General features: G+C 42.5%; 1 protein-coding gene across 1 annotated transcript; it reads left to right on the forward strand.

Annotated features, from left to right (window-relative positions):
- Positions 1-611: 611 nt before the first annotated feature.
- On the forward strand, positions 612-10434 carry arrdc3a (arrestin domain containing 3a). Its single transcript, XM_060907082.1, has 8 exons — positions 612-1119; positions 4081-4162; positions 4341-4488; positions 4784-4886; positions 5003-5259; positions 5754-5916; positions 6051-6193; positions 7832-10434. Exons 1-8 carry the CDS (start codon positions 840-842, stop codon positions 7898-7900), a joined length of 1245 nt encoding a protein of 414 aa, XP_060763065.1. The 5' UTR covers positions 612-839; the 3' UTR covers positions 7901-10434.
- Positions 10435-11014: the final 580 nt, after the last annotated feature.

Consider the following 11014-nt stretch of genomic DNA (forward strand, 5'->3'; position numbering starts at 1 on the left):
AACCATTCACACTCACATTCACACCTACGGTCAATTTAGAGTCACCAGTTAACCTAACCTGCTTGTCTTTGGACTGTGGGGGAAACCGGAGCACCCGGAGGAAACCCACGCGGACATGGGGAGAACATGCAAACTCCACACAGAAAGGCCCTCGCCACCGTGCCGCCCTTTCTGCCAGCTGGTCTAGAAAAAAAAAGCTAGATTTTTCAGCACGGTCGCCTCACAGCAAGAAGGTTCTGGGTTCAAACCCAGCGGCTGACGAAGGCCTTTCTGCATGGGTTTCGTCCGGGTGCTCCGGTTTCCCCTACAGTCCAAAGACATGCAGTTAGGTTAACGTGGGGCTGAAGTGCCCTTGAGCAAGGTACCTGACCCCTGTGTGTGTGTGTGTGTTCACTGCTTCAGATGGGTTAAATGCAGAGGATGCTTGAAGTGTGCATGTGACAAATAAAGGTTTCTTCTTAAATATAATGTCTGAAAGCTGTCTGTGGTGAGAGAGAGAGAGAGAGAGAGACTCATTCCTTCCTCCTCCCTCGAGCCGGAGGGGGCGGGGAAAAAAGTTTCGCGCATGCGCAGTGAGTTGTTTTTCTCACCAAACCTTGGCTTAAAGTGAGCAGAGCGACCAAACTCGCTTGTCTTTCATAGCGGACCGCTGAGGACGTGTCTTGTGTCAGAGCCGCGATAACAGCATCCTTTTGCTGTTATTCAGCTCTTGCACATCAATGACACTAAACAGTGTTGCGACGTGCTTTTTTCATACGAGATTATTTTCATAGACTTGTGTTTTTTTTTTTCTACAGAATTTTGTACATCATCGAGATTGTTTTTCTTTTCTTGTCGCCATGGTGCTAGGAAAAGTCAAGAGCTTCGTTGTAAGCTATGACTGTCACAACGACAGCAATGTCCCTGTCTTCTCCAGCGGGGACTGTGTCTCAGGAAGAGTCTTCATCGAAGTGACCGGAGAAATCCGTGTCAGGTCTCTGAAAATCCACGCCAAGGGGCTGGCGAAAGTGCGTTGGACTGAATCGCGAAATGCTGGATCCAACACTGCCTACACTCAGAATTACACAGAAGAAGTGGAGTATCTCAGTCACAAAGACATCCTTATTGGCCATGGAAGAGGTAAGAATACAATCCTGATGTGTTTCACTGATCATCCATGATCTATTCTCTGTGTACACTTGTTTACAAGTCAACTGGGTGCAGAATGCAACTGTTTAAGCTTTTTTGCACCACCTACTTTCTTCAGCGTTGACTTTTTTTTCTTCTTACTATATATTAAATAAACTACACTTAAATCCCTTCCAGATCGACTGAGCTTGTTTTCAGACTGTTTTTTTTTTAATATGCATTATAGTTCTGCTTTAACCCAACTGTCAGAAAGAATGAATGGGCGAGCAAAACCAACGCCAGGCTTCTTATTGGTTAAGTCAGGTGTTTTTTTTTTTTTTTCTTTCTTTTATTAAATGGAAAAAAAATCCACATGTCAGATCTATTAAAACAAAGGCTAGTTTGCTGCTTTGACCCGAATAACTGCAAAAATAACATGTTTACTTGGTGTTTAGCACAATTTCTCCTTTAGTTTCCACCCATTGTTAAAAGCGGTTCAATCCTGTTCTGATGCAGTACCTGCTCGCGCTCGCTCCTGATTGGCTCACGCCGAAAACGTGTTGTCGATGACTTCACACTTCTGCAGAAAGTGGTACAGACTGTAGCTGCAACTTTTAAGATAAGGGCCTTTTTATTATCCCATAAGGGGAGATTTTACATTGTTAGAGCAAAGAGAAAAAAGAAGGCAGTGACGGAGTAGTGCAAAAGTACTAAGGATGTGTATAAAAGAGGAAAATTTTTTTTTTTTTAGAGATTTAAAAAAAAAAATTAACAGGTTTGCAGTGTATTACGCAGGTGGCATTGCACAGGACCCATGTGTAGCTAGCAGTTCGCTGTTGCACATGGTTTTATATACGGTTTTTTTTTTCTCCCTTGGTACCACCGAATGCATAATAATAAATATTCGCATATTAAATTTATCATCTTGAAACGAATGCTTAAGTTCTGCAGCCTTGCAAGTGTTTTACTTACACACACACACACACACACAAGCTGTTGGCCGGTCAAACCCACAGCAGTGTGAAGAACCGATATCTGTATTCATGTCATTGTGTGGATGTAGATCAGAGCATGTCGAAGGGTTTGTTCACTGTCACTGTTTGTGTAGCTTTAATTGTGTAACTGCTTTACGTTTTCGTATATCCATGCTGTCATTGATATATTTTTTTCTGTCATGAAAATGTCTTCTGTTATTTGTATACTGCAATCAATCCACTAACTGTATCTTTTTTGTAACGTTGAAATATTAATAATAAAATTGAAGTTTAGAAATAGTCGGTTTTCTGTCTGGTTATTGGCGCTGTGTGTGTTTTATTCTTGAGTCTGAATTAAAATGAGGGGACATGTTTTCCGTGAGTGCAGGAGGCACAGTGAATGAAGAAAGCTACAGTGGAAAACAGTCAACACGTCTGAGCTGCAGCTCTTAGTGAACGCTGCACGGCTGTAAGTGCGTAATGCGCGAGGCGGCGCTGAGGCAGCCAGCTCCGGTTTAGGCCGGTCTTCTCCTGTTCGGCTCTGCTTTTGATTGACAGTTGTGCGCGTGCACGCGGCTTCGGCTGAGCTGGCGGAGCGGAAGTGTGTGTTGAACCTAAAACTATACTGTTTCTTTTTAACTTGAGGCTTATAGTTTTAATCGAATATATTGCTTTTTAAACTTTTAATATGGATGTGCTCTGCCCTTTATGAATGTTTCCCATTTTAAAACATACATACATACATCTCTAGCCGCTTTATCCTTCTACAGGGTCGCAGGCAAGCTGGAGCCTATCCCAGCTGACTACGGGTGAAAGGCGGGGTACACCCTGGACAAGTCGCCAGGTCATCACAGGGCTGACACATAGACACAGACAACCATTCACACTCACATTCACACCTACGGTCAATTTAGAGTCACCAGTTAACCTAACCTGCATGTCTTTGGACTGTGGGGGAAACCGGAGCACCCGGAGGAAACCCATGCGGACACGGGGAGAACATGCAAACTCCACACAGAAAGGCCCTCGCTGGCCCCGGGGCTCGAACCCAGGACCTTCTTACTGTGAGGCGACAGCGCTAACCACTACACCACCGTGCCGCCCATACATTATCTGTAGCCGCTTATCCTGTTCTACAGGATCGCAGGCAAGCTAGAGCTGACTACGGGCGAAAGGTGGAGTACACCCTGGACAAGTCGCCAGGTCATCACAGGCCTGACACATAGACACAGACAACCATTCACATTCACACCTACGGTCAATTTAGAGCCACCAGTTAACCTAACCTGCATGTCTTTTGGACTGTTGGAGCACCCGGAGGAAACCCGCACAGACACGGGGAGAACATGCAGAAAGGCCCTCGTCGGCCGCTGGGCTCGAACCCAGAACCTTCTTGCTGTGAGGCGACAGTGCTAACCACTACGAAAAAGAAGAAACCTTTATTTGTCACATGCACAGTGAAAATTCATCCTCTGTATTTAACCCATCTGAAGCAGTGAACACACACCCAGAGCAGTGGGCAGCCACACTACAGCGCCCGGGGAGCAGTCAGGGGTTAGGTACCTTGCAGCCCAAGGCCGCCCCATGTTAACCTAACCGCATGTCTTTGGACTGTGGCGGAAACCCACACAGACACGGAGAACATGCAAACTCCACACAAAGTCAGCCGCTGGGCTCAAACCCAGAACCTTCTTGTTGTGAGGCGACAGTGCTAACCACTACACCACCATGCCATATATCTCAATCATACTGTTTTATAATAATGCAGAATATGTGTGATTTTTCTATTTTATTAAGGTTCCGAGTGTCCATATAATGATCTAATGAAAGGTGTTGTTTTTTCTGATCATAAAACCTACTACTGTCTTTTGAATGTCATAATTGATGTAATTTTTTTTTTAAGGTGAAATTAAATAAGCTTTCTTTCTCTTTTTATGTTTATAGTACTATATCAGGTAAGGTATACATGTATTTGGAATATTGTTCTCTTCTATTTCAGATGACGATAACTCTGAGGAAGGTCTCACCACAATTCATTCAGGAAGACATGAGTATGCATTTAGCTTTGAGCTTCCACAAACGTGAGTGCATTCTTAACCCTTTCCAGTTGTAATGCGAAAGTGAAACAGTAATTTTACACGTAGGCTTTTCTTGTTAATGTCCTTCATGAGAGATTGATAAGATGTCTGATCATGTAATAGCCTTCAGTTTGTTCATACCACCTTTTTTTTTTTTTTTCCCTCTGTTCCCTATGTGCAGACCTTTGGCTACCTCTTTCGAAGGGAAGCATGGCAGTGTGCGTTACTGGGTGAAAGCAGAGCTGCACAGACCATGGCTTCTGCCCATGAAGACCAAGAAAGAGTTCACCGTTTTTGAACACATCGACATTAACACTCCCCTTTTGCTGGTAAGTGTTGTCTGCGTCACATCACGTCACAGCGGGAAATTACTCTACTCTTGCTTTATCATCTTTTGATAACTTGGGTTTCTTCTGACATTACTGGGGTTCTTAAATTGGTCCTCAGAGCCTCCAGGGCCACATGTTCTTGGTGTGTTTGGGGTTTCAAGAGAAATTGTGGCCCATCTGGGAGTCCTTGAGGACCATTGTACCAACCACTGCTCAACAGTTATTCTGAAGTTAACAAGTCTCAGGACACTAACATTGGTTTGGTTTGTTCTTGTCTTTCTTTTGCTTTCTACAGTCTCCACAGGCAGGCACGAAAGACAAGACACTATGCTGCTGGTTCTGCACCTCAGGTCCAATCTCCCTAAGTGCCAAAATTGAAAGGAAGGGTTACACCCCAGGTAATGTAGAATTCCCAAGCATGAATTTTATCTTTGTTGTCTAGAAATCTCTTGGTATTGTTGTAACTTATTGTTCGAATAGTCACATCAGGTCAATCCTGTGTTGCTCCTTGCAGGAGAATCAATCCAGATCTTCGCTGAAGTTGAGAACTGTTCCTCGCGCATGGTCGTGCCAAAGGCTGCCATCTACCAAACCCAGACCTTTTATGCCAAAGGGAAGATGAAGGAGATCAAGCAATTGGTGGCCAACACCCGTGGCGAGTCTCTGCCTTCTGGCAAGACAGAGACGTGGAATGGGAAGTTGCTGAAGATCCCTCCCATGTCACCGTCCATCCTGGACTGCACCATCATTCGAGTGGAGTATTCGCTCATGGTGAGTTGGGAGCCTTCATCACTTCCTCACAGGTTTTAAACTTTTTTTTTTTTTTTTTTTTTAGATAGTGACTTATCAATTTAAAGAATCTGAAAACATTTCCAAAACATTCCGTAACACACTGAACTTGACTTCTTGCTTTTCTAATTATTCAAAGATAATTTATCTATGCCTAAGCCTTATATTTTTGAAGCATCTTATGCTTTTTAAATAACATTTCCCATAAAACCCAGTATTCCCTAAAACCATGGCTTGAAGTAAGTTTACATTTGTTCAAAGATATTTTAAAAGGGAAGAGTTGACTAAAAGTCAATCTTGCTTAGACTTTCATCAACCACTGAGCCCAAAATTTCAGGCTACTGCATGCTTATGACCTCCTCACCCTCTCTGAAACCGTTCCATCCTGTGCATAGATGATCACAAGGCGTCATCAGGATCGTTACATCAGACAGGTACATGCGACTGACCCTGTTGCCACCGATTGCTTTCTCTAGGTCTACGTGGACATTCCAGGAGCTATGAACTTGTCCCTCAACTTGCCCCTGGTAATTGGCACTATCCCCCTGCACCCATTTGGCAGCCGCACATCCTCTGTTAGCAGCCAGTGTAGCATGACCATGAACTGGCTCGGCATGAGTCTCCCAGAGAGACCTGAAGGTGAGATCTGGTGTTTCGTGTTGGCTATGCTTAGCCATTCTCAATTAACATTGCCGGTCAAGGATGGTGGGAATTTACCGGTTAACAGAAATGACTTATAAATAGAACATGGTTTTCTGTTCTTCACTTTGCAGCTCCACCAGCTTATGCAGAGGTGGTCACAGAGGAACAGAGACAAAGCTGCCTGGAAGTGTCCTCGGGCCGTGAAGACTTTGACGGCCCACTGTTTGCCTACATCCAAGAGTTCCGCTTTCAGCCTCCTCCTCCATATTCTGAGGTAAATATTACCAATAAATTGCACGTCCTTAGATTTGCAGATGATAGACTTGAGAACGCGGCTTGTCCAGGGTGTACCCTGCCTCTCGCCCATAGTCAGCTGGGATAGGCTCCAGCTTGCCTGCGACCCTGTAGAACAGGATAAGGGGCTACAGATAATGGATGGATAGACTTGAGAACTAATTGCTGAGAACACGATGTGCCATTAAAGCCTGAACAGATTAATGTACATATGGAAATAAATATGCTCGCATTTTAAAATTGCGGTATTTCTGAGTTTCCAACTTTGTAAGGAAGTGTTTGAGATTTCTTAGAAGCTCTAATTACAGGAGAGAACGCTGAATGTCCTTAAAGCACTGACTTGACAGGGTGTAAAGTCATGTTCTAAACAAACACAACCCCCCCAAAAAAAACAGTGGCTTTGACAGTTTAAGGTGGAAAGGAGTGTAATGTCAGTTTAACTACTATAACAGACCTGGGCATTTTCCGGGCCGCATCTGGCCCTTTGGTTCATTCTGACCGGCCCGCGTAAGGTTAATTAGAAATTACAAAATAAACGTATTTTCTAATTTTACCTCATGCATGGACTGAATGTGCATTGCTTTTATTTTGAAGTTGTGTTCAACAAAAACGCAACGCGCGTGACATGAACATGACATGAAATCCCACGAAACCTAATCCCGCGATAAATACTTCCGTAATTTGTCCAGACCAACCACAAACTTGTACGTCATCCTTCAAACGGTCCAGCCAATCACAGTGTGACGTCACCAGCAGGCGCCGGAGCCCGAGCCGATCTGTAGATCTGATTCCTACACCGAATCGACTGATAATCATCTGTCAGCTGTGCTTCGCATCTCCACCTCAGACATTCAACAATGATGATGATTTCTCTGATGCACTCGTTAAAGACCAACAGAGACGAGATTTCTCTCCCTGAACAAATAAAAAACTGAAAAGCACCAAATGAGGTGATTAGACTACAAATGTGGGCATCATTATTATAATATGTATCTTGCTTGATATTTGGAGTAGAAAGACAATATTGTGATGCCTTTATTGTGTTTTGGGGTGAATGTGACTGAAAAAAAAAAGGTACAAACGTGCACATTTTGTTAACCATCGTTTTGGGAAATTTGATTGAATACTTTTTTTTTTTTTTTTTGGTAAGGCAACCTCCGTTTTTTCCATACTCTTACCAGTCTTAGCAGCTTGTAAAAACAATGTTATTTATTGCTTTATATAAAGAAATACAATTAATATTATGCAGAATTTAGTTCAGCCTTTTGGTCCGGCCCTCCACAAAATTTTGTTTCTCATGTGGCCCCATGGAAAAAAATAATTGCCCACCCCTGTACTATAATGTGTATGAATTTCTAATATTGGGTACTTGATGATAGATAAATTGTAGCATGTTTCCACTCAAAACAACCCATTCCCCGAGTCCCAGGAGCTGAGCAGCTTTGAGGAGTATTCCTGAGCTGTCCTCTCATAATTGTCGTAATTATAACATGACGCAAACCCAGTGTAATAGTGGGTCAGTAAATGTCAGTGTGACTCCATGGTCTGTTTTATATTTACTTGTCTGACACGTTTGTGTCCTAACTTTTAATTGCGTTGCTCTGTCCTGTCCCTCTAGATTGATCCAAATCCAGATCAAACCAGACAGCCAGAGGAGCAGAGGCCTGACACATGCCCATCACGCTGAAAAGCTCATAGCACCAGCTCAGAGCAGTCGTGCCCTTCAAACTTTCAACTTTCAGTTTTTTCCTGGAGACGACGAGTGCACGAGCACTGCTGTCGACGCCGAGAGAAAACGAACATGCAGGAGGAGGACAGTAAAGTGCAGGAAGTCGCTGCTGTGTCACTTCATTCCTGCCACAGGGAAGTGTGATCACATTGCTCATCTGTGTCGATCCCTGTGGACAGATGCACCTGATTGGACTGCGACGCCAGGATTTAATCAGCCTAGTTTCTGTTGTCCTCTTGCTTCTTTCTGTAACCATGGCACAAAGTAAGGTTCTGTAGTGCAGAGCTACCTGGAGACAGACAAATATGCAGAGGACACACTATAGCTACCACCTGCAGTACAAAGGAGAGAAAACTAGAATCTCTTGCTTATGTTGTGGATTTTTGCACATCTTTTTTTTTTAGCTTGAGTTATAAGGCTCAATTTGAAAATCTTTTTTTTTTTTTTTCCACTGTCTTGGTCTAATATGACTAAATCATTGCAGGCTTGTTTCGATTTATCTGCACAGCTTGCTGAGAATAAATTCAGAGACAGAAATCTGACATTCAGAGACTCGAATCCTGCTCTGATCTACTTTTTGTTCTTAGGTGGTTCTGTTTTTCTTAATTGCGTTCCCTCCTAAGGACATGCTGATGACAAACTGCGTCCAGTGGCATACACCACCTGAAAGGCTCTTCACGCTTGGCATTGTTGCCTGTGTGACTTGTAATAGCAGTGTGACTTTTTTTTTTTTTTTTCCTCCCCCCTTCCTGTTCACATGGACACCATCTATAGGTTTTAAACATAGAATGCCTTCAAGTCAATCTCCGTTTGTTTGGGGATTATGCTCTAGCGCATGTTTTGTGGTAGAGAACAGAAGATATTTGCCACTTGCATGCGTAGGCAGTGGGGAGAGATAAAACAGGGTGGAACCCAGCAGTTCGCCTGCAGAAGGCCTGAACAGTTTGTTGCCTTTCTATTTGTAGTGTAATACAGTGCAGGATTCTATATAGTACTGCCTAAAAAGTACTCAGACTCAGGAGAACTTCTCACTTGCCAAAAGGTTGGAAACAAAAAAAAAATCTATATGAAAGACTGTTTCAATTGCACTGTTTGAAAGCAAAAAAGGATGTAGGTGAGACAATAATGTAGATTAGATTAACCGAACAGACAAGATAATGCACAAGGCAGCTTTCTAAGACGAACGACATTCCCTTTTTGTCCTGCTTTCCTTCAAGACCTTTTTTTTTGTCGCAACATTCCTCCAGGCCAGTGATGGCAGATATGATTTCAGAACAATGACTGCGACTCCAAAAGGACCCACGAAGAAATTTGAAGTAGCCAAACTGTGGCTCGAACCGTGTTGAAATGAGGCATACATTAGTTTTTGGAACTCATTCAACAACTACGTTAATGCTCCACATCTGTGCAGTAATAATGTAGCACCTGGTGGGTGTTTATTTTATTTTTTTTTTTAATGAAATATAAAGGTTAATCATATCTCACTGAGGTCTGGAGGAAGATTGCTATTCAACCATCTCCCAGTGAAAAAGGTTTAAGCAGTGTTTGATACATCGCTTACATTCACAACCTTTTGAAATGACTCCATGGATGATCGTAGCCGATGTGTGCGCGTGTATGTGTCGTTTGTGGTTTCTGTAAGGGGTGTGTAGGATTCGGTGAGTTTTTGACTTCTGCTTTAAACGTACACAGACTCATTAAAGTGGTCTTATCATAGTGGCCTTGAAGAACTGACCTGGTTCATCACTCCCATTCATTACAACTTAAAACCTTCTGACTGTCTCTGTGTCGTCTGAAGCGTGTTTATGTTTAAAAGGACAAAAAGGGAAAACCAAATAGTCCTTCAAAGCGAGCACTGATCCCCAGACATGCCACTCTGATTTGCTATGGCTTAACTCCATGTTTTGTGATGACTAGCTTTGATTACCATTACGGGCATTTAAGGCTTGGTTCCTGGTCAGACGACCAGCAGCAGTTCTGTTTCTCTCACCTGGCTTTATTTTGGGAACAATAGCTGTGGTTTAGCACACCTATAGAGACCTGGGTTGCTAGTGGACGGAATAGATGTCACTATTCTGAGACAATTCATTTCTTGTTTGTGTTCATTTTAGTTTTTGGTAATCTACACCTGGTAAAATCACAACTGGCAAGTGATTTTTGGGCCTTAGGCAAAAATAATAAGCTTAAACTTTAATGCTCCCCCTTTCATGGTCGGTCACTTCCTGTGCTTGGCCTTCCATGTAGTCCAGTGTTAAAGCTAAACCCTTCACTCTCTCTGAGGAATGAATGAAGTTGGGGTTTTTTTTTTTGTTTGTTTTTTATTATTATTAAATAGAACCAAAGTGCAATATTTTCTGACATTTGGTATAACCTTTTGTGTTTTTATTCAGTGATCATCAACACTACATAACCAACAAATTTCTGTTCGGAATGGTCTTGAACTTGTCTTCGTTCTTCCTTGGAGCTAAATAAAACTTTTCCAAGCATTAAAACTGTGTAGTGATGGTTTATTTGTACTTTTATGCACAAATATATATTTTATATTGCCTTTAACTTCCTTTCCCGACTAATAAGGGATAGGTCGCCGTTTCCCACAGTATCAACGTTTCTCATCTATTCTTTCAGGAATTTACGTAACTGTGGTTAAATTAGCCTCAAAACCAACACTACTTCTGCTCTTAATATTCAGCTTTCCCATTCTTAAAAGGAAGACTGGCTTTCAAATTTTTCAAGTCATAAAAACCTTTTTCCCTGACGATTATTTTAGTTTAGTGGACTGAAAGCTACTGAATTTGAATCGCAGACTTCCAATTTTAGTAGGGTTTTTTTTAAATGGAACAATTAATGAATTTAAGGCCACGTGGCCCTAAATTCTCTCTCTCTTGCTTACATGACACAATTCAAGGTACTTTGTCCTGCATCATACTGTATGGTGGGCTTTCCCCATTTGTGCAAGGCATTGTGGGATACAAATTTGAAACAGGAGAGAATGATAGTGGACGTGAGTGTGCGAATGAAACGTGGAAGACAGACTACAGTAACAAAGTGAGAAGAAAAGACAATGTTGTGAAG

This window comes from Neoarius graeffei, chromosome 24, assembly GCF_027579695.1.
Source record: "Neoarius graeffei isolate fNeoGra1 chromosome 24, fNeoGra1.pri, whole genome shotgun sequence".
Lineage (NCBI taxonomy): Eukaryota > Metazoa > Chordata > Actinopteri > Siluriformes > Ariidae > Neoarius > Neoarius graeffei.

Coding starts and splice junctions, on each gene's coding strand:
- arrdc3a (XM_060907082.1), top strand. CDS start 840: ATGGTGCTAGGAAAAGTCAAGAGCTTCGTTGTAAGCTATGACTGTCAC. Junction 1,120..4,080: donor CCTTATTGGCCATGGAAGAG/GTAAGAATACAA, acceptor CTTCTATTTCAG/ATGACGATAACTCTGAGGAA. Junction 5,917..6,050: donor TCTCCCAGAGAGACCTGAAG/GTGAGATCTGGT, acceptor TTCACTTTGCAG/CTCCACCAGCTTATGCAGAG.